Source organism: Anabrus simplex, chromosome 1 (assembly GCF_040414725.1).
Source record: "Anabrus simplex isolate iqAnaSimp1 chromosome 1, ASM4041472v1, whole genome shotgun sequence".
NCBI classification, from domain to species: Eukaryota; Metazoa; Arthropoda; class Insecta; order Orthoptera; family Tettigoniidae; genus Anabrus; species Anabrus simplex.
In genome coordinates, this window is record NC_090265.1 from 810,222,517 (window position 1) to 810,247,514 (window position 24,998).

Here is a 24,998-nt window from a genome sequence, read left to right on the forward strand (position 1 = left end):
CTGGGACCAGCCCTCATATCCAGGTAAAAATGTCTGACCTGGCTAGGAATCGAATCCGGGCCCTCCAGGTGAGAAGCAGGCAAGTTCGACCACGGGGCCGACTTCAAACATCAATTACCGGTGCGCGACTTAAAAATCTCGAAACTTTACACTCGGTTTACTGGGGAAACTTTGTCAGTTTCCTATGAAAACTTTTCAGTTCAGCAACTTTGTTCAGCCAAACTCTTAGAAAAATTAATACCCGTAACGTCAAGCCAAACAACCGACCACACGTAGTTTTTAATTCTCTAATCTAATAAAACAAAGCACATTAGATGCAAAAACACCCAACATGATGGCAAAATTCCTTTTATTTAATCTGTCATTGTAATTTGGTCACCGGTATACTGTTCGTAGTCAGTCTATAGAAATCTTGTACCGTGTAAATTAGGCCTGGATCGACTTTTAAAGGTTATGTTGAACTCGAGAATATGGTTTTGAATGTATCGATTCTCAAGTTCTCGAATGCATTATATTCAGTTCCGCCTGTCACTAATTACAATCAAATTAGAAAGAGAAAAAATATCATTAACACTTCTGAAATTACGGACCTTATGCTCAGCTGGAAAGCGTGCTCGCTGTACAAGTCAGTACAAGTGTGAAATGAAACAGTTTTTAAATGTAACGTGCGCAAATAAAACGACTGATTTTTATAACATTTTAACACAAAAATGTGAAATTCCCAGTCTTATATTAGGACCAAAACAGTAATAGGCACCTCCAAAATCTCCCATGGCTTTATGTATGTAAGGTGTAACATCTGTTCTGGTCTCTATAACATAATCGTATACAATAATATTTAAATACTGAATTTGAGTTACTTAAGCAGTTCCGATTCCTGCCTGAAAGCCCAGTGACTATACAGTGCCCTGAGAGAAGTGCCAAAAACCTGTTCGGCGATATACCCTGGCCATAATGTAGAAGTTTTGCAAATACGAACATTTAATGAACTTCATTCTTCATAGTTCATTTGTAGTTGCCTCTGGCCAGTATATATTAGTATCCTTGAGTCACCTATTTGTAAACACCTGTAGTCTATGTTTTTATTCGTGATTTTCCATTGTTCTGATCTGTATAACAGAACTGAATAAGACATTGCTCCTGAACATTTTCAGCTTGGTTTTTGTAATTTCTTTGCTCTTCCAGATCGGATACAGCTGAACAACGGCCCCATTTGCTTTCCATATATTTCGTTGTTTTAAGTCGTCTTCTGCCGCTCCATCCTTTGCAACAACGGCTCCTAAATATCTAAAATATTCCACATCTGTTAGGGCCTTCTATCCCTGCATTTAATCTCATTGTGTTAGTTTTGGGTTTATTGAGTATTACATCAACATTTTCTGCTTCTTTCACTAGATCTTCTAATTTAGTTTTGGAATCTTTGTATTATTTTGTCACTAAGCACACATCATTAGCAAAGTCCAGATCTTGTAATCTGTCTGTGAGACCCCACTGTACCCCTCTTCTTCATCTTGCAGAGGTATTATTCATTACAGTATCTATGACAGAAGAAAAGTGAGAGTTGACAGGATGCAACCTTGTTTTACTCCAGTTTCTGTGTCAGAGAGCTCTGTTACTTCTCCTTCATTCCTAACTTTTATATTGATGGTAAGATTCTTCGATTATACTTCTTTGGTATACCATATTTCTGTAATATATCCACATACTTTCTCTTGTTACCGAATCAAAGGCACTTTAGTAGGTTCGAACCCCACTGTCAGCAGCCCTGAAAATGGTTTTCCGTGGTTTCCCATTTTCACACCAGGCAAATGCTGGGGCTGTACCTTAATTAAGGCCACGGCCGCTTCCTTCCCACTCCTAGCCCTTTCCTGTCCCATCGTCACTGTAAGACCTATCTGTGTCGATGCGACGTAAAACAACTAGGGGAAAAAAAAAGAAAAAAAGAAAAAAAAACCTACTTTAGGTTCTACAAATACAGCCTAGTATTCCACTCGATACGTTGCTCTTATAATATACAGATCTGGTCTATTCAAGACCTGTTAGAATGAAATTCTGCTTGTTCTGTCAATCTTATATTCCACTTCTTTGTTCGGTTTTGTATCATCCTGGTGACTTGAATCAGACTACAATATAATTCTTCTCCAATTTTTGCAATTTGTAAAATCTCCCTTCTTTGGAATTCGAAAATATGTCCTCTTTTCCAATCTTCCGGATCTTTTCCTTTTTTTGCACACTTTCTTGAATATCTGATTAACAGTTCTGCCATCAAGTCTGTGTCTGCCTTCAGGATTTCTGCTTGGAGTTGATTTATTGCTACTGCCTTTCCACACTTTCACTACCCCTTTAACATCCTGAATTGTAGGGGAAAGATAAAAAATTCTCAGATCTTGTTCAGGTTGTTCGAATTCATTGTTAATATCCATTTCATTTTCACCTGTACCCCTGTTCCTGTTTAGAGTATCTTGGAAGTATTCTTTCCATCTCTTTATTTAATCTTCTGTACCTGTTAATAACCCACTACTCTTATCCTTTAATTTGTAGTTTTGATAGCAAATATGTCTGATATAGCTGTTTTAGGTCACCTTTACTTGCTGCTACTGTTGTCTGTTCTATTCAGTTATGTTTGTCACTAAGGGCACTACGCTTCACCTCTTTGTCAAGGTCCTTATACTGCAGGGTACTCACAGAAGGAGAAGGCCAAAACTCGTGTGGCAACATTGCAGAGGATGAAGGTCACAACAGGGAAAAAGTTGGAGAGAGGTGAAGAGGATAACAAGTAATAGGGTGAGATGGCACAGTTTCATGGATAATCTATGTTCCAGTGGGAACTAAAGAAAATATGTCAAGTCCCCAATATCAAGAGTATGAAAGATTCCTGTTGCTTTGCTTAATTTACACCAACTCTGGACATCCTGACTTACCTATTCAAAACATAATACAGTTCTATGAGGAATATTTTACCATTTTAATCTGGAACCAATTAAGAAACGTTCAAGTAAATGGTTTGAAGAACAAGGTGCTTTACGAGGAGGATAATATCACTGCTAATATCACTCACTCTTCACAACATGAGAAGAACAAAACTGCAGTATCATAATGAAGAGACAGAAACAATTAAAATAACAATGGCTGGTTTCAAAATTATTGGACGTTCACGAGAAACCAACCACATTAACTTAAATCAGTAATTGCAATCAAAGGGGCACTCAAAATAAAGCTGAAACCATCTTTTTGGGACCAAGTCCTACTCAAAACAAAATGAGCAAAAGTTTCAAGATAAAATATTTTCATTCTCGTTAAAACCACAAACTTGGCCAATTTTCTTCCATAATACTATACAGCAATGCTATAACCGACCAACACTTGAAATGTTCAGAAACCAGAAAACAATGTATTAGAAAGATAATCTTGAATAATTACAACAAGAGCACAGGTTCAAGCAGGAACCACTTGATACCACCTTGTAACTATAGATCCTGTTCGAATGTATTGTGCACAAATCTTTGTCTATAAGGAAGCCTGCTAACAGTTCACTTTCCTTAACATGATCACAATGTTTACAACACACAAGAACTTTATCACTGAAAACAGAATTATGATGCACCGGGTTCCAGTTCAGAGGCTGGTGTTTCAGGTTCTTCATCATTGTAGATGTTCTCTGCCATCTGCCATACCTACAACAAGCACGGAAGATATAAAAATTATGCATTGAAGTTAACACAGAAAGTTAATTCTACACTCTATGTACCGTATTTACTCACGTATTAGAACCCCCACTTTTTTCCCACTTTTACAGCCAAAGTAAGAGGGGGTCCAATATGTGACAGCCTCAAATTTTGTGCAGTGAACACACAACTTCTAGACTATAAAGAGCTATAGATTGTACATGTAAACATTCTATACTATTCTTTAACAATCTTATGAATGTATTGAATTTTACTGGCTATTTTCGTTGGAAGGCAGTATTTCTAAACTTCAAAAGACAAATGGTGAACACATGACTTTTACGCCTATCTATCAAGTAAATATAATCAGTTTTAGTTACTCTTATACCATGTCATTCATTTTCATCTCATTAACTCCTCTCATGGGGTTGACGTCAGGAAGGGCATCCAGTCATAAGAACTCACTATGAAGATTCATCTCACTTCATAGTCAACCCCATAGAGAACAGGGATAAGGGTATCGTAATATGCAAAATTAATACAAAAGAAATGAATGGCCAGTCATTTGTCTCGTCAGCTGAGAAGCAGTCCTACCCAACAGTAAATCTGATCACTGCTTTAATTTGAATTATCGTCGTCGTCTTGTGCCACCAACTTCCCTGCTATTGGTGCGTCATCATTCCAAATGACGTCATCTTTACTGCCATAGAGAGCATTCGAGATCCAGTCTTTTTGAAACTTAAAAATAGTTTAGTTCCAGACTGCAGAGCCTCACACTGAGAATCTATTTGCAAATGTTTTCTGGATATGGTCTCTTATTCCCAGTTGGTTGATGTGTAACAGAAGCCACCTCTACTAAATAAAGCCGTGCTGTAGAAAGTGTGCCAACCCACCAACTGATAACTAGTGTGTAATGAATTGTACTTCCGAATGTAATACATAGTGACTGGAAGGATTCTTTGGATAACTGCGGCTGTTGAAAGCCAGACCTTTATTTTGAAGTATATTTCATGTTTGTTCTCTACATTTATAACATCACCTAAACAGGTGCAATTGAGATAAGAGAGACCGCATTATTTAGGTTAGGTATGCTATCAAGCGCCCGAATAGTGCCAGAAGTTCCACAACGGAAAGAATAAAAAAATAATAGGAAAGTTTGCCGCATTTATGGATATTTACAGTAGTGGCAGTAATGCATTTTATTATCATAATATTTAATTTAGTACGATCGTTGTCTCCATTTTTTTATTAACACATACCATAGTATGTTTTGTCTGGCACTTCCGAAAACTGTAAACGTAGTTATCGAGGGGACGTAAAAACGATAACATTATCATCATCATCTGTTCAGTACGTTGGCGAGTAAAACAACTGTTATGATTGGATTGTCTTCATGAAGTTTTAAACCTATATCTCTCCAAAAATTTCCTACATTGGCATGAGTTACGAGATATTAAAATATCACTCTGTTAATGATCTCGCCTGCTATATTAACAGCAACAACCGTGAATATTTCTGAATTAAGGAAACTCTTTTCCTCATCCCAAGGTGGTGCAGCTCCTTTTAGGCACGCCCCCAATGGAGGGGAGCTGCATGTACCAGTTTTAATGCATATCAACCTTCCTGCCATTTTAAAGTGTCTGGCAGCACTGGGAGAATTTTTAAGCTTCTCACAGATTTTTTTTTGTAAAATACCTGAAGCCATCTATTTTCAGTTTTGACTTAATTTATAACTTAGGTTCTTCAGTCTGTCAAAACTAATTTTGCATAATAAATTGACGAACTATCTAAAAAAGAAAACAGGGTAACTTGAAAAACTTAATTAAGTTGTTTCTTTGTTGTGTATTTTAAATCTACTGCGATATGCAAATCTCTCATGCCTTCTTTAACCCGCTGAGTGCTACGCCCGCCTATAGACAGTGCACGAGATTCTTTATTTTTCTTCCAGTTTCCCGGTTCACTTGAGTGTCAATTTGATCTCTGACATGTTCTGCCATCTGTTTGGGCATTATGTAGAACTAATTGATCAGAGATTATCGCTTCAGGAAGTAACTTACAGAGCTTTTTGCAGACGTGTGGAGTTCATCTGTGATGTAAACAAACATGGCAGAACAACAATCTAGTTGCTCTTACAGCAATGTTATTTCGGATCACAGAATCTTTCAGTTATTAACCACAGCAGAAAGTGATTGAGATGATTTTAATGAATCGTTAAGTGATTTTGAAAGCGAGAGTATTACAGTGAGTGCCGAAAATATTGCATGTGAGAGAGAAACAGAGCCGCCTCCTAAACGAAAGAAGTAAACCACGGTGAGTACAAAAGATATTTTATCACTATTTTCATGGTGGGCGTATTACAGTAGAAGTCCGTTATAGCCAGAATTCATAACAACGCAAAATTTACTCGCTATAACGGATTGTCATTATATCAGATTTTTGTATAAAAGTCTGAAAACCCTTCATGCCCATTAAAATTGGTATGAAACGGCAATCAGTTCGTTCAAAACTTGCGTTTCCGCAGATGATATCCACACTACGGCTTACATGTTTGTTATGTTTTGTAATCCGATACTACGCAAAAGTGTATGTTTAATTTCATTCTGAAAAAAATATAGTACCGTATTTCTCCAAATCTAAGATGAACCCCACTTTTTCCTTCAAGAAATTTATATCAGGCTCAAAAAGAATGTAAAATCATATGAATGCCTTGTTGTCCAGCAGGTCTACGCATATTTAAGACTATTTTTAGACGCCAAACATTGACTTTCATCACGCCGTAAATTTTTTTTTTTTTGCGGCTGTACAATTATTCTTTATATTTCGCAGGTTTAAGGACCATTAACTTAACATTGGCATCATAATACCGAAGAGAACTCTTTGAAAATTTTCCGGCAATACCTATTCCATGCGTCTCTACAATACAACGATCCATCAGGAAATTATTCTTGCTGTCTGTAAAACTGTTACTTTTACGCAGCGTCAGATATAACCGGCTACCGCTACGCGCACGTCTCGCTTGTCGGGTTCGGCCAAATTCAGCGGCTAGCGATGTATAGTGTGCGGAAAAACAGAATCCGCGAACACTGGCGATGCCGACAGTTGACGAAAAAGCGTAGCTCAGACAATAAATTCGTAGGCACCGAACAATATTGTCATTGCCGGTGAAACTCCATTGCTTTATTTTAATGCAAGCCCAAACGGTCTTATGGTTTTAAATGGGTCATAGTAGTAGGTTGCAATGCACAAGGGATGGAAGCGAGAACCTTTATCCCCTCGTCATAAGAAAGTTCGATAAACCACAATGTTTTAAGGGCGTCTGGCACTTTCCATGCCAGTACAAAGCATATAAAAATGCAAACAGTACGGAAACCCAAAAAATAATGCATTTGCACAGGGGGACTGGCATAATTTATCCTCGTCTTTGAATTGTGTGATTTTTTTTTCTTTCGTTGCGTGAGGTTATGTTTGTCAGTGATTTATCCAAGTGCATTATTTGAACGTTGTAAATGCACCTTGTTGGATACATTTCGGAAATAGTTTTTTCCATGGCATTTGAAAGGTTTAAACTGTGAATTGAGGTGATTGCATGTATTAATGGGTCTTAGAATACTTTGTGACGCGGCAAGTGTTTACATTTCTGAAGTACGAGAGAAGTGCCATGGCGGGAAATCGTACAAGGATAGAGTTATAGAAAAGTTTGATTTTAAGGGCATCGGGTACTTCCTTTGTAAATACAGGGCATCTAAAATGCATAAAATATAGTAATGCAATTAATAAAGCACTTGCACATGGGAACTAGCATAGATTTCTCTTCGTCTTTGAATCGTGCCTTTTTTTTCTTTCTTTGGTTGCGCGCATTGAGATATCCGTGTGCATTACTTGAACACTGTAAATGCACCTTCTTGGATACATTTTGGAAATAGTTCTTTTTTCATGGCATTTGAAGGGTATAAACTGTGAATCAAGGTTAACTGCATGCAGTAACGGGCCATAGAATATTTTGTAACGCAGCAAGGGTTGGTACTTCTGAATTGCGAATTGGCGGTTAATTCGAAATCACGTAATTCGAAGTCCGATTTTTGAGTCCCAACGACTTTGAATTAACGAGGTTTTACTGTACATGTATTAGATGCCTACAGATTAGTAATGGGAAGAAGCAGTTCACCTCTGGGAACTAGTTCATTCACTCTCGCTCCCAAGAAAGCACTACTTCACGAACTACTTCGAAATGTGTAACTTTCCCGCCAGAGCACTCTGCAACCTCTGAAGTAGTTCGTCCACGAACAAGTTCCATCTCATTCCCTTCACACAAGGCTTCATTGCTTTGCAAGCTTTCCAGAAAGAGGAAGTACACAAAGTGGACAACAGGTAGCACGCAGGTGCACTTCTCTGTAACATTCATAGATGCTAGAGAGATGAATGTTCCTGTTACCCGTAATGTTAGTTCACACACTCCCCGCCCCAAAACACTCCGGAATGTAAGTGTAGGAAAAACTATTTGTTTTCAAAATGAGATGTTTTAAACGCTGATCTGTTACTGCAAGAGAACCTTTTTCTTGGTGGTGATTTCGTCCCCTGACTGAAACATAAATTTATAACTTCTGAGCGTTGGTCAACTTTTTCTCGCCGGTGGCGCTAAACGTCAGACTCCAACACTCCATTCCCAAGAAATAATTACTTTACGAACTACTTTAAAATGTGTAATTTTCCCGCCAGAGCACTCTGCAACCGCCAAAGTAGTTCGTAGGTGAACATGTTCCTTCCCATTCCCTTCAAACTCGTGAAGTCCTACAGTTCGCAAAGTAGTTCTCGAGAGACGAGCGAACCCTTCACAGTTCATTCGTTAGGTTCTTTGGTCTGTGTATATGTAGTTCGCGAAGTAGTTCTCGAGAGACGAGTAAACACTTCACAGTTCGTGGGAGTGAAGTAGTTCCCGAGAACTAGTTTGAGAACTACCCATCACTACTACAGATTTTAGGAAATATTATTATTTTGGTCTCTTTACTTTGTATAAAAGATACTGCAGGCATGGGCACATAAGTGTAATTTTGTTTTCTCTTAAAATAATATTACACATGTCTGTCTGTTAGGTCAACAGCCCAGAGGCTGGTTGGATCCTCAAATAGCACCACCAAAGGTTATGCAGTTATAAGGAAACCCCCAAAACCAATGGCAGCACCAAAATGAGGCATACTAGGCAAGATGAGGAGTGAGGTAGTTTGCCACTGCTTTCCTCACTGGATCAGAAAGTACTATTGCAGCACAAGTGACCCTGTGAGCAGCACCTTTCATAACACTCATATACACTAGTCGTGTTCTTAAAGTCATTACTCAGCACTACCCATACCCCAGCAGCTTCCATATTGTCACAGCCATGGATGTTGACTGGGACTTTGGTGGAAGCTACACTTTACTCTGGCCTGTGCCAAGAGATGGATGCAAAAGTACTGTATCCATTAAGAAACGACAGCAGGCAGATATTACACGTAAGTGTAGGATTTTCCATTTGCATTTAGATTATATAAAGAACCAACATTTATGAACATTTTAAGCTAATCACCCCACTGATAAGTTAAAAATTGAGGGTTCTACAAATTCTTTTACATACGAATGGAAAAACTCAGCACTGAGGTACCAAACAGTCAACTGGTAACTCAGCACTTAAAAGGTTAAGTTCTGTGATCCATCTCATATTATTCTTCCTCTAATGAACACTTTCATTATGGGTGCTATTACTCTTCACATTTGGAAAAATACTCCTCGCCATGTTTTTTTTTCCAGGTAGTTTATATAAATTTATCACTCAAAGTTAGTTTTGGCAGACTGAAAAACCGAAGTTATATTTTAAAAAAAAAAAAAAAAAAAAAAAAAAAAAAAAAAAAAAAAAAAAAACCCGTTCTCAGACTTCAAGAATGTCCTGCAGACCTGATGAAAAGTAGTATAGTACATTTTTCTTTTCAAGTTTCATGATTGTGGAACTTAATAGCACGCAGCAACCATTCAAGTATCCCACCTCGTAGGTGGTAGTAAATAAGCAGCACACCATTTGAATAAATCCTCATGACTGGGAGCTTTTATTTATTTTAATTTTTAGCTAACATAGGACTACTTTAGTTGGGTTTGTGGAGGGTTTTCTTTTTTCTTTGTCAGCCCAATACTGTTTCATTCTTTCTGAACGTAATTTTCTTTCTGCTTCTGAAATCACTCTTCCTATTCTCTGCTTATTTTTATCTGTAGTCTAGTGTGTTTATCTTTCAAAATCTTGAGGTATACCTCTAGATCCGCATCTGTATTTTCTGTATTTCCACAAACAGGAAATACAGATATGGATCTAGAGGAATACCTTGAATATCTGGAAGGCCATACACAGGACAAACAAGTTGTGATCATAGGAGACATGAATGCCCAAGTAGGGCAGGAAAGAAAAGGAGATGAAGAGATTATAGGTCCATTTGGATATGGGAAGAGAAACAAGGCTGGAGATATTTTGGTAGACTATTGTAGAAGAAATGAGCTGATCATTGGTAACACATGGTTTTGAAAGAAAAACAGTCAGAAGGTAACAAGATATAGTTGGGATAACAAAATTAAAACTCTGATAGATTACATTTTGGTCGAGAAAGCCAACAGGAAAATGTTGGTAGATGAAACAGTCCTTCAAAGTGAATCTTTCAAAGGAGATGTAGCTACGTTAAAGATTGGAAAGATACAAAAGATGACAGATTAGGCAGAGAAAGCTAAGGATGTGGAAATTGCAGGAGAAGGGAATAAATGAAGATTTCCGGACACATTAAAACAAGCATACCTGCCAACTTTACAAAACCAAAAATCAGGAGATTTAGATAGGAAAATAGGAAAAAAATCAGGAGGAATCAGGAGATAGAATTGGTAAAAAATGTTTATTCTACATGTCTTGCGCAATACAGGAGTACTATGGTAGACTATATTATAACACTTACTGTCCCAAAACACGACTGTTGCTATACAAGGCTACATTCCATCACGGGAAGTTTATGAGAGAGGTGATCGGTGTCTGACGAGTCTTCCGAAAATAGTATGAAAGCATGCTCCACATGTGTGAATTAGTCATGCACTTAGATGCCATTACTTAGCAAATTCATATGATTTTACAACGCACCTTTTGAGCCTGATTTAAATTTTTTGAAGGAAAAAGTGGGGTTTGTCTTGGATTCAGAAAAATACGGTACTGTAATTTTTTCAGAATGAAATTAAACATACACTTTCACGTAGTATCGAATTTGAAATGAAGTTGATATATGGAATGAGGAGATAAATTTTGGAATCAAGATTAGTACTGCGAAAAGCAAGACTTTGATCATGACGAGAGGTAACAGAAAAACCAGGGGTGATAAAAATAGGAAATGAACCTCTTGAAGTAGTGAAAATTTTTAAATATTTGGGCAGCGTGATGTCACAAGATGGAAATTTGGATGGAGAAATTGATTTAAGAACACAGCAGTCTGCAAGCTTCTACCAGTGTGTAAGAGAAATTGTATGGAACAAGATATGCCAATGAAGTGCAAGAGGGTTTTATACTCGTTCTATTATAAACCTATACTGACCTATGCTTCAGCAGCCTGGACGTTGACTAAGTGGAACCAAAGTAAGATACAAGCAGCTGAAATTAGATTCTTGAGGAACATACAGGGAAAGATAAGAGATAGAACATGAAATGAGGAAATAAGGAGATGTGTGGGAGTGTATAAACTTCAAGAAGAGAATGATATAACAAAGCTAAAATGGTTTGGACACATGATGAGAATGCCAGGAGAGAGAATACCAGAGAACATGCCTTTGTTGTACAGTACGCATTTTTAAACTATTTTTAGACGCCGAACATTGGCTTTCGTTATGCCGCACTTGTTGCGGCTGCACAATTACTCCTTATTTCCACGGGTTTAATGACCATTAACTTAAAATTGGCATCGTAATACCGAAGAAAACTCGCTGAAAATATGCCGGCAATACCTATTCCACGCGCCTTTACAATATGGCGATCCGTCAGGAAAATATTCTTGCTGTCTATAAAACTGTTACGGTACTTTTACTCAGGGTCAGATATAACCGGCTACCGCTACAAGCACGTCTCGCTTGCCGTGTTCGGCCAACTTCAGCGGCTAGCTATGTATAGGCCCAGTTGCGGACGTTGAAGGTCAACGAACGAGTTTACTGCAGCATGATATGGCCATTCCGCCCTGCGTTTTTCATGTACATACCTCACAATTTCATCTTCGACTTCTTTAAAGTGTCCTTGCTGCGGACCACTGAATGCAATTTTTGTACAGCACACATTTTTTTTAGCTATCTGTCTTCACGCCGATGCCAAACATTGGCTTTAATTAGGCCTATGCCATATTTTCTTGCGGCTGCACGATTATTCTACATTTCCGAGTGTTTAAAAACCATTAACTTAAAACTGGCATCATAATATCGATGAGAACCTGTTGAAAATTTGCCGACAATACCTGTTCCAAGTATCTTTACGACTAACCATCACGATAATATTCTTGCCATCCATGGAAATTAATTTTACTAAGAGTCAGGTACAGTAGACGCGTTATAACTCTGCCACTGATTGTGAGTAGCCGCCGCCTTCCTAAAAATTCGAAGGCTCGCATGTTTTGATGCCATTCTGCAGATTTGAGAAATGCTTTTGTAGAGGCTAACAGAATGTCATTCTATCTTCACTATTTCCTGAGATCAAGTGACGTTACACACAGGCACTGTACAACTGGTTCTCGCAGCTAGTGATGTATAATAAAGAGGCAGTCGTTTATTAACAAATTTTGTGTGTGCATGGACATGTGAAAAGAAGTAGCGTAGTTACCGCGAGAGTTGCGAGTTGCGAGGGGTATTCATTACTGTTAGGCCGCGAATGCAAGACGACCCTTGATTTTTCGCATGAGTTTCTAAGGGGAAAAAAAGTCTTCTTGGAATCTGAGAAATACGGTATCACTCCAGAGTTCTCCCCTTCAAATGGCGTCACCTAACTGAACCGTATATATGTCTTGAAAACATATTTGAAGCGCACGTAGAGAAACGAGTTATCCTCGCTAAAAATTTACATGTGAAAATACTAACTATCCTCTGAAATCAGTGATATACTCTGCCATATCGAGGTGTATCCCATTCTTACTTAATTGCAGTATTTAGCATTAAAATTAAGCGATCATTTAGTCAGCCTTTATTTTTAAAGAGTTAAGAACTGTTATCGGACAAGTTATTTACGCATTTATTACGAAAATATGTTCTCTTTCATTTCAAATTTTCTTTACGGAACAGCAGTCAACGGATATTACTAATAGACTCCGACATCGCCTTTGAATGTCAACGAGAGAACTCGCTAGTGGACATACTGAGGAAACAATACCGAAGATAATCGAATGCAACATAATCACTGGGGTGCATAAATATCGGTAACGGAAAAAATCGTACGCGCTTAATCGCTCGTAATAATGGATGCGTCAGTGATAGGGCTCTCGCTGTAACCAAAGGATAATACACAGTTTAATATAGGAATTTTGAAGGGACAGCACGACATTGTCGGTATAACAGGATTCTCGTTAAGTGCCGTACTCGCTATATCGGACTTCCACTGTATCAGGTTGAAGAAAAAACTAATTAGCCATCTTTAACATCCTGCTGACATTTTCTTTATTCAAAATGATAATATAGTTTTTTTTTGAAGAATTGAATTTAGTATTTACCTGCATAATATTGTCTTCTGATACAGAACAAATCACCCATGGCTCATTAGGATTCCATGAGAAGTCTGAAATCTTTGCTGTATGTCCACCATGAATGAACTGCAAAAAGAGAAAATGTAATTCTAGACATGTATAAATAGTTCTTTTTCCTTCCAAACTTACATTATCATCCACAGTTTTATACTATCTGTAACATTAATTATTAATGTGCAGTACATATGTAACAAGAGAAACAATTTAATTACTTTCAAGAAATGGAGTATGATAACCCTGAGAATGACAAGTCAGCATTCTACCTTATAAGTAACAAGCAATTAGACTGCGTGTCACACAAACTCAGTTACTTGTTTTTACCTCCATGAACAACACTCAAGGATAACTATTTGAAAACATTTAAGGTTAGGAAATCTTACTTTCAGATTATTTATGATTTGTAGTATAAATTATTAGCTATAAATTTTTTCCTTCAGATGTTTCGGAGGCGAGAAAGTCAAATTACCATATCTCCACTAGCACTTTCATATACCTAGAGAAGTACACGTACAACATGGCTTCAGGCAGCTTATAAGGTAGCTGCCAATAGTTGAATTCAATGAAACTAGGAAGACCTACAGTGCTATCTGTGGGGGTATTAAAGTTTTACATTATTCACAGAGGTGACACTTCACTACAAGGCAGGCATATTCAATGCAAGAAGTTTCATTTATAAAAATAATACAAATGTTCTTGAGAAGTGCTTATGAGTAATTTTTCAGCTACTTTTCTTATTCATCATCATCATCATCATTTCCCTTTATCCAGCTGTAGCCGGGTAGGGGCAAATATGGTTCCTCTCCACTTTCTTACCACTCCTCTTCCAACACTGTGTCCCAGTCCAGTTTGGTGCTGGTTGCCCATTTTTCACAGTTCCCCCAGCACCTGAAGAGCAGGGGACGCCCTAACCTTTTCCGAGGCACCATATTTGCTTTGTCCATATAGGCTATTGTTACGATGGGCTCGCCACACCCAAAGGCATTTTATACCTACTGCCAGGTTCAAAATTAGGCCGCCCCTAACATGGAGACAGACGCCTTTCGTAGCCGCTCCTCTGGAGTACAGACGCTACGGGTATGCCCCTTCCGCCATCCCCGCCGTACCGAAGTCCACCTTCTCCGCTGTAGATGCCGTTGAGGTCTTCACTCGTAACCCTGAGCTGGGACCCATACCAGATGTTACACACCGGGTCAGTGTGCTCTGGGACTCACATAGGCAGAGGAGGCGCCACTCCCTGGGTAGGGCTGCCTCCGAAGAGGGTCCCCACCTGCTACCTGCACTTTTCTTATAACACAAAAATGGCTTTAAAACTAAAATCTGTCAAGTATGAAATGATCAAAATGCCAAGTCAAGCATGGGGACATGACATGGAGGTGAGATCTCACATACTGTGCTCTAAAATTATATAATTAAAACCTTCATTGAATAGATGGACCAAATACATCTTATGTTGAACTCGTAATAATAATAATTTACAATTCATAAAAACATATTTTAAGCCAGAAAACCAGTTGACACACAAATTTGCCTTTTTTTTTTTTTTTTTTTGAGAATGACGTATAAACCTTAGGAAAAACTCAAACTGATTGTCATTTGGTGTCAAATTATCATGTCAGTTTTGTTATGAACAGTCAAGAGCATTAACTTACTACCTGCGTCTGATGAGAAGTTGCACCAGCTTATAAGTACGGCTGGAGTAACAGATACAGTCGTGATGGACAATGCATATTCCTTATCAAACTGTTCATTATGCATCACACACAGTTTATGTGTAACTAAGGCACAATGGCACTACAAGTTGTAAACCTCACACAGTACCTCAATTCTCGAGTCACCCCGGACAGAACAGGCCTTGAGACTTGAGATAGGTGCATGCGCGGCAGCCAAGCTTACCCCTCGCACCTATTACCTCGTCAGACTACCACAGTACACCTGGCACGTTGAATACATGTTTGAAGTAGCTTTAGGTACCAGAAAGATATTCTTTCCATTGTGAGCTAGTAACACCCGAAACATTTAATCGCGTATTAGATCCCCTTTTTCCCGATTTTTACAACAAAAAAAAAAGTAAAGGAGGTCCAATATGCGATAACCTCAAATTTTATGCAGTGAACACATGACTTGTAGGCTATCAAGAGCTATAAATTGTACATGCAAACATTCTACCCTGTTCTTTAACAAACCTATGAATGTATTTGAGTTATACTGGCTATTTTCATTTCTAAATGTAAAAAGTCAATAAATGGTGAACACTACTTTTAGGCCTACATATAAAGTAAATATAATTTGTCTTAGTTGCTCATCTCACGTCATTCGTTTCATCTCATTAATTCCTCCGATGAGGTCAAAGTCAGGAAGGGCTTATGGTCATAAAAACTCTCTACAAAGATTAATCTCTCTTCATACTCGACCCTGTAGAGAAAATGGATAAGGGTATCGTATTATCATATTATGCAATATTGATACAAAATAACTCGATGGCCAGTCATTTGTCAGTTAAGCAGTAGGCCTACCACACAGTAAACCTGACCACTGCTTTCATTCTAATTGTCTTGCGCCTCTAACTTCCCTGCTACCGGCGTGTCGTCATTCAAAGCGACGTCATCTTCACTGCCATCTCGTCAGCCCTGCACTGCAATTAAGACCGAGAGCATTCGAGGTTCCGTCTTTTTGAACCTTTTAATAACAGTTGTGTTCCCGACTATAGAGTCCAAAGTGCATGAAGCTATTCCCAAATGGTTTCTGGAGATGGTCTCTGATATTCCCGCTGAATAAAGCCGTGTTGTTGAAAGTGTGCCAAACCACCAGCTGATAACTAGCGTATCTTACGAGTTACATTTCCGAATGTAATATATGGCGACTGGAATTCTTTTGATAACTGCGGCCGTTGAAAGCCAGGCCCTTATTTTTAAGTACATTTCATGCTTGTTCTCTACATTTATCACATCAGGATTTACCTAAAGGCCTGTACTACGACTGTCCGGTAAACAGCCAGATACGCAGGCTGCAGTTTTGCAAACTAGAAGTTTAATATTTTCTTGCGTACTACCAATGGATTTTAACAACAGTATTGTAATGCGGAAGATATAGTAACATATTTATTGGGTTGATAATAAGGTTACTGAAAATATAGTGAAATTTAGCGCGGTGGTATACGTGTTCCATGGTGTTTTTGTTAGTTTAGCTCTATTACTTTTGAAATTGTATTACTAGAATCCAATATCAGACTCTTATTAAGCTATAATGTGGAAGTTCAGGTCAAAAACAAAATTAGGACTGAAATCTACACATATGAAGAAATGTTAAAATTAATTAACTATATAACAAAACAAACTATTATAGAAATTAAAAAGACTGAAAATGTAACCGGGACGCAAATTTTAAAAATCTTTTTAGGTCTAGTACTATTTATGAGGATGCGCGTTACGGCGAAAGTAAAGTTTATATTCGTAATTAATGCCACTGATGCAGCTAGGATCATTAATTTTATTATTAATCCAATTTATTGTTTGCTCATTGAATAAGTAGTTAGTTTCTTTCTTTTCAATACAATGTGAGAATAGTAACTAGCAAGCATTTATCTCACTTTGGTGTAAATATTTAGTAGCAAGCTGTTATGAAGTCAAAGAAATATAACCTCCTTAACATCCTCATTCGACGGACGAATCGCCATGAACGTCTCATACTTTTACTCCATGTGTGCATCGCGGATGAATTTGGAATGGAACCCACGCTTTTGACACACACTCTAATGATTAGGAAATGTGTAGTATCACCTCTAGTACCCTACCGACTAACATTTAGAAGGTAAAAAAATGTTACGACTATTGGAACTCGAACCCACGAAAAACTGCATCGCAGCAGACAATGTTGCCGTAACAACCACGGCTACCCATGAAGCATGCTATTAACTAGCTTGTGTGCAACTCATATAGTCGGTAGCAACAACTTGCTAGCTTGTGAAATTTTAAAGAATTCTGTGATAGCTGGACACAAAGCATGATATACTTTATAAATACAGTTAAACCTGCTTTATACGTAACTCTGTTCTACGTAATTCGCATTTGTACGTAATTTCCTTTAGGTCCCGGCAAAATATAATTTAAAAGCGTGTTAATTAATCTTATTTATACGTAATTCGCTGTTATACGTATTAAGTGCCAGTGAAATATAACTGAGTTTTGCGTAATTGTAATGAGAATGTGCTTTTTAAAAAGAAACTACTGTATTTACGAAGTTCCCTCTTTGTCCGCGTAGGCGGAAATAGAGCGATCGGTTTTCGGTGCTGAAACAGAACACAGAGTTTCGCTGAGTACCAGTATTGACCCTTACTTACTGGCGGCTTAACAAAGACGAGCCCCCTTCGCTCCTCCTCTACCTTCGTCATTTTTAACACGCCGTCAAAGATTAAGGTACATTGTAAGCAAAATGGGCGGTTTCGGTGCGTAAACAAAAGAAAATACAGTAAATTTGTTTGAATATGAGAATTTCTTTCGTGGGAACAACGGAGAATAAAATGTCCACGATGCCGGTATCTGGTGTTTACTGTTGAACAGTAGTTGCTTTTGATTAGCCATGAAGAACAGAAAAGGGAAACGTTATACGAGAAGTGGACGCTAATCCACACAAAACGAAAACTGAAATCAGACTTAGGGATTGCTTGTACCACGCTATGTACGGTATCAGCAAAAGAAACGCTATTTTGGATGAGTTCTTAAAACTGGGTTCAAAATCAGCAAAGCGCAGCCGTCAGCAAGAAGGGTGGTACGTAGATTTGGAGAAAGCACTTTTCACATGGTTCCAGCAAAAGCAGGCTGCAGCTCTACCAATTAGTGCAGACATGCTGAAGGCAAAGGCGATAGATTTAGGTAAAATGATGAGTATCACTGCTGCTTTCAAGGCTTCATCGGGATGGTTGAAAGGATTTAAATATCGTCATGGAATTACAGGGAGAACAATTTGCGGCGACTCAAAATCTGCAATACCAATATAAATGGTCTGTTATTGGACATTATAAATTTTCCAGCTAACTCATTCCAGGTTGCCAGCGTTTCGCCCCCGTGTGCTAGGCTGGGCTCATCAGTTGGTACCTATGGGAATCTACATCTGTATCATCAAAATCTGCAGACGACGTCACAGTGCAACACTGGAAAGAGGAGGTTCTGCCGGGTATTGTAAGCGATTATCAGCCTCCAAACATCTACAACTGTGATGAGACCGGTCTCTTCTACAATCTCCTTCCTAATAAAACATTAGCCGAAAAAGGTGACTCATGCCACAGAGGGAAGAAAAGTAAAATTCGTGTAACAGTACTTCTCTCCACCAATGCAGGTGGATCTGACAAACTTCCTCCACTTGTGATAAGAAAATCGAAGAACCCGAGGTGTTTTAAGGGTGCGAAAACAAAACCTAAGGAAGTTGAATCCAATGGAACAGTGGTTGAAAAAACTGGACATTAAAATGAAAAAGAAACAGAAGAAGATCCTTCATTTTATGGATCGATGTGCAGTACATCCACCTCAAATTGTTCTGGAGAATGTCCGAATGGAATTTTTCCCTCCTAACTGTACCAGCGTTCTACAACCGCTTGATTTGGGCATCATTGCAAATTTCAAAGTGCATTACAGAAAAATGCTGGTTCAACATTTAATAACACTGAGTGATGCAGGAAATGAACCTCTCTCCATTAATTTGCTACAAGCCATGAACTTTATTTCGGCTGCCTGGAAGCAGGTGTCATCCTCCACAATCAGCAACCGTTCCTGCAAAACTGGTGTCTTACGAGAAGAGGCTGTCTCTAATTATGATGTGATTATGGGGACGAAGTTTTGTCTGGTAATGAGCTAACGCTACCGGTGAGTATGTAAAAAATAGAATGCGATACTTTTGTGCATTTCGATGACAATCTGGCTGTATGTGGAGAACTACCGGATGAAGAGATTATTCCTGATGTATGCCAACAACGCGGCGGTGATGGACCAGCTACAAGCGATAGTGACATTGGAGATGGAGATAACGACTTGAATCTTGACACCTGAACTGAGTGAAGTGTTAAAGTGCAATCGAAGTGTGTAGCTGTTACATCAGTGCGAAAAGTTGAAGTGAAAATGCTTTGAATGCATTACCAAGTTTGTTAAAGGAGGTTTATGTTCTTAATGCAAGAAAAGTGAAATTTAAGCCAAACTATCTGATTTCTTTAAGGCCGGACCAAGTTCAAAATAATATTTTCTGTCTTAATGTATTTATTATTTGCAAGGATTTACACATGTAAGTCTATTCCATTGGCTTTTCAGTAAATATGTGATGTATTGCATAAGTCTGATTTCTAAGTAATTCTGAGTTACAAGTAGTTTTTTCTCTTCCCCTTGATATACGTGTAAGTCAGGTTCAACTGTATATACATAGATTACATTGTAACAACTTAATTTCATATATCATCATGCAGATGGAGATTCATCTTGATGTGTAGCCATCTTGATCTTTACAGTAGCGTCCCCGATAGGAGCGAAATCCCAGATAAGAGCGTTAACTGCCTCTACAACTTTAGCATAGCTAACCTCGAGAATATTCTCCCAGACTGCACATATTTGAAAGTCGTAGTACGCGTTTCCAGCCAAACTTCCAGAAAAATGTTCAAACTGCCACATAAATTTTAACAGCACTTTTGTCTGGCTATCGTAGTACAGGCCCCAAATAGGTGTAAATGAGATAAGAGAGACCACACTGTTTAGGTTAGGTATGGTATCGCCCAGATAGTGCCAAAAGTTCCACGACGGAAATAATAAAAATAAACAACAGGAAAGTTTGCCGCATTTATGGATATCTCCAGGTGTGGCGGTAATGACTTTTATTATCATAATGTTTAATTTGGTACGTTTGTTGTCTCCCACTATTTATTAAAGCATACCCTAGTATGTTGCGTTTGGAGCCTCCGAAAATTGTTGAAAGTAAGTGGGGACATAAAAAAATCATTATTCCTCATCTCGAGGTGGTGCAGCTTCCCCAGTGGAAGGGAGTTGCATGTACCATTTTTACCACAAATCAAACTCAGACTCCCGGGAACGGCAGCGAATTGTGCTAACCATTACCGTATTTCCCGGCATAATCGTCGCACTTTTTATACCAAAATTTTCAAAAAAATAGTAGGGTGTGACCATTACACGAAGAAATTTTAATACCAGTACTTGTATTACTCAAAAAATGTATTTATAACTAAATTGTATTTGATTCAAATTTAAGATGCACGTAATACTCGCGTTTATACATCAAAATAATGAAAATAGTCTAAAACAAAATTCATAATTATTCGCAACAATTCGGTAAAAGTTTTTCCAACCTGATGAACTATTAAGTTAACTGTCATTAATTTGAGTATTAAAGTTAAAATATTACACTTGTAAAAAATTATCGCTTTGTTGTGAAATACGGACTTACCAGTACACAATTTATTCCAAATCTTCTGTGTCGCTATCGCAGATTTCTGTATCTGATGCACCGTCCTTGCCGCTGTTAATACTAGTATCAGATTCTTCGTCTCTCTGCCACACTGTGTCACCTTCGGATCCATCTAGTGCAGTCGAAATCCCAGTCCTTTTGAAGCTCTTGGAGACTAGTTCAGGTGGTATAAGATGCCAACTCTTCAACACCCACAAGCATAACAAGTCCTAGGGTGGACGCCTGATATTTCCAGCGGGCGTCAATTGCTGATCGCCGCTCATCATCCACTCGTGGTAAAATGGACGTAAGGGGTCTTTAAAGGGTTTATTAATACGTACGTCTAGTGGCTGCAAAGCAGAAGTTAGGCCACGAGGAATGACTGTCATGTCTTATTTTTACCGAGAAGTTGCTTCACTTCGTTCACGAGGCGACCTCAGAAACTATCTAAAACAAGCAGAGCTGGTTGTTTTAGTAGTGCACCGGGTCTTCTATCCCACACAGTTTTAACCCAGTCCAGCATGAGTTCCACGTCCATCCAACCCTTTGGTTGCACTCGTACATGAATTCCACGGGGAAACTGTATATTCTTAGGCATCGTTTTCCTCTTGAAAATGATGTAAGGCGGCAACTTTCTTCCGTCGGCTGTAATGGCTAGCATTGCCGTGCATTGCAACTTCTCACTACCGCTGGTTTTCATTAATACACTCCGTGATCCTTTTAGCGCAATAGTGCTGTTGCAAGGCATATCAAAAAAGATTGGAGTCTGATCGACATTACCGATTTGAGAAAGCAAGTACAAAGTTTCCTTGCGCAAACGTATGACAAATCGGTGAAAATGTAGAATCTTGTCCGTGTAATCAGCAAGCAACTTTTGGCTTAGCGTTCTCCTTCGCACTGACAGATTGTGACGTCGCATGAACCCCTTAATCCACCCACGACTCCCCTTAAACTGAGTTATGCTGTGTTTGCGCGCTACCTCCCGTCCCTTAATTTGTAACATTTCATACGATACACTGCAGCTATTGCTACGTAGTTCATTGACGTACATAAACACTTCTTCGTCAATTATAGGAAACTTCCCTGTTTTAGGACCTCTAAATGCGCGTCTAGAAGGGTTTGTGCTTTTTAGCTTGTTTTTTAATTTCCGCCATCACGCACGAACTTTTCACTCACTGAAAATTTTCTTTCTGCAGCACTGTTCCCGTGCTGTTCAGCGAAGGCAATTACGCTTAGCTTGAAGCCCACAGAATAGTTTATATTTACCCATAATCACTTATAAACGCTTCACACATTAATGTTTTGCAATATAAATGACTTTCCGTAATTGTTCACTATTAAAACAAATTCTTTCTACAAACACCCCAAACACAAATTAAAAACAAATTCTCACGCACATATCTACAGTGATCACGTCAGTCACAAACAAATAAATGCATCTGTGATCTGTCCATTCCAGAGCAGCCAATGCCGGTACTGTTAGGCAGCAAGGAAGCATGCAGCAATTTATCAGTTGAGCTCGTTGGTTGCGACACACTAGCGCGCTTGCGCAAAGCATGCAAACCAGAGCATAGACGTCTTCATACATCGATCTAGCTAGCGTGGTGTAGATCTACTGTAGTTGACCGTGTTCCAAGACGTCAGTTACAAATATTCATTTTTTTCAATTATTTTTAAACATACGGTAATTAGGTTAATATTTCTTCCCAGTTATTGATGATTTTACATTACATTACTGACGAGTTTATAAAATAAAACTTTAATACCATTGGATAATAATTATCTTGACTGCTTCGGTAAAAGTTTTCACCACATGCCCGGACACTTATGACGTAGTAGTAAAATAAGGGTCTAGCGATGACAACTGAGACATCGCAAATAATTTAGCTGACCATGAGCTGAATAATTCCGTGGAAATCTGCGTTATCGTCTTGGATTTCACTTCGTGCGCAATAACGCAGGAGCCGGCCCCATGGTGTAGGGGGAGGCCCCGGGTTCAAATCACAGCCGGGTCAGGGAATTTTACCTGTATCTGAGGGTAGGTTCGAGGTCCACTCAACCTACGTGATTACAATTGAGGAGCTATCTGACGGTGAGATGGCGGCCCTGGTCTAGAGAGCCAAGAATAACGGCCGTGAGGATTCGTCGTGCTGACCACATGACTCCTCGTAATCTGCAGGCCTTCGGGCTGAGCAGCGTTCGCTTGCTAGGCCAAGGTCCTTTGCAACTTGCGCATCGGGGGGGGGGTTGTAATAACAGAATTCTTTCAGACCTCTTGTTTACTAGAAGACAAGTGTGTGTTGGTACCAGTATTTCCTGGCGACGTTGCCGATAAGCGATAACTTACAGCCTTACATATTTCAAATGAGAACTCATAATATGTAGGGGGTGAATAAATTGTACACTGTCTCGCGACCACGTTGTCAACTGCCGATAGCCTACCGATAAGCCATGAACCCCTTAATCGTAAATAATTCGGCTGACCGTTGCGTTGTACAACATCTCGCAAATGTGACTGTGTTGCTGAATTGCCCATAAACCATACACATATTTAATTTGCGCATTCATGTGCAACTTACGTTGCAGTTCCATTTACCTTTTAACCAGATTGGTGAACAAAATTTGGACGTGTGACGATTATGCGATTAAATGTTTGAAGTCCGATTTTTGTAGTGAAAATAAAGGACGAGACGAGTACGCGGTGGCGACGATTATGCCGGGAAATACGGTATGCTGGCGGACATTCTTAACTACAAAACACAACGACTGATGTGTGCTTGCAATGCGCGGGTCGGACACGAAACTATTCACCTATTTGTGCAACGTCATCAGAGCTGCAGTAGGCCTACGCTACAGAGGTGGACATTTCTTAACTACGAAACACAGATGTACCACACGACTTCGACGCATGTTTTCATTGCATGGGTCATACGGAAGAAACTATTCACAAATTTTGTGAAGTCATCAGAGCTGCATAAGGCTTTTAGCCACTTCAAAGTGGAATCATTCTTCTCTGACAAATTACGTTTCGGGGGGAGGGGGGTTGTCTTGTATGCAAGATTTATTTTATTAATTTTCTTCGTCTTGAAAAGCCAAGGGCGGTCTAATATGTGAGGGGGTTTAATACACGAGTAAATACGGTATATACGAATTAGCTAAAGCACCAGTCATGACCGTAAAAGAAGAAAATCCTTGCTTTATATGCTATTTGTCATTCCCTTTTGAATTATCTCCAAAGAAATCATGTCACAAGAAACAGCATAACCATCATTATAGAACAATATCATGTTTTCAGAAGTTCCTCTTCTAATTGCAGAAACTTACCAATTTTCAGGCTAAAAAACGCTTGACAACTCTCACTGGCAGCTCGAAGTAAGTTTTTCTGCTTCTGCCAGTATCGCACATTGTACTAAGACACTGAAAACTTCTGGTGTAACTGATGACCTACAACGAGTTTATACTCTAGGACCTGCTGTTTTATTGCCATGAATTTCAGCAGAAATGTCTACCATACCACAAGTTTATATATTACAGGCTCATTGGGAATTAAGTGTTACAAGATTACAGAAAATATGCGAGAAACTTGTAAAGAATATAATATGCTTGTAATAGACTGCAAAGAGCATTACTACTGACTTGCACACCGAACTAGTCTAGCACTGCAATATGAAATAACCAGATTTCAAAATAGAAATGCTGCTACTTGCCATTTGCAACACACTGAATTACATTAAATTTTTGAGAAAACTGATAAAACGTGATACAATTTATTTGTGAGAACCTCTACGAACTGGAATCTAATTTAGGTAAGTTCAGGGTACAGGGTAATACAAACCAATAACTCAGGCGGTCCATCTTCAGCATCTTCACCCGACTGTTCTTCTCCAATCTTGCTCAAGTCCCACACATGCAGTCTGCGATCTGTTCCACTTGATGCTAGGATAGTCTCATTATGTGGTGACCACTGGACCTGAAATCATACAACGAAATAGTGTTCAGCAGAGAGGACACGAAACAAACTTCTGATAAATTTTTATACCATATTTACACGAATAATCCCCGCATATTTTTTTAAAATTCGAGGCACGAAATTGGGGTGCGGGTTTTATTTGCGTCAAGGTTGCCAACACGCTCCTGG

General features: G+C 38.8%; 1 protein-coding gene across 2 annotated transcripts in view; it reads right to left on the reverse strand.

Annotated features, from left to right (window-relative positions):
- Window positions 1–2,330: 2,330 nt before the first annotated feature.
- Caf1-55 (chromatin assembly factor 1 p55 subunit) overlaps window positions 2,331–24,998 on the reverse strand; it is a 116,463-nt gene continuing 93,795 nt past the window's right edge. For both annotated transcript variants that reach the window (XM_067146902.2, XM_067146892.2), the window contains exons 8-10: window positions 24,696–24,830; window positions 13,394–13,492; window positions 2,331–3,674 (exon numbers count right to left, since the gene is read on the reverse strand). In XM_067146902.2, the coding sequence (XP_067003003.1) occupies window positions 3,594–3,674; window positions 13,394–13,492; window positions 24,696–24,830 (315 nt within the window). In that variant the 3' untranslated portion in view covers window positions 2,331–3,593. The remainder of the gene's footprint in view (window positions 3,675–13,393; window positions 13,493–24,695; window positions 24,831–24,998) is intronic.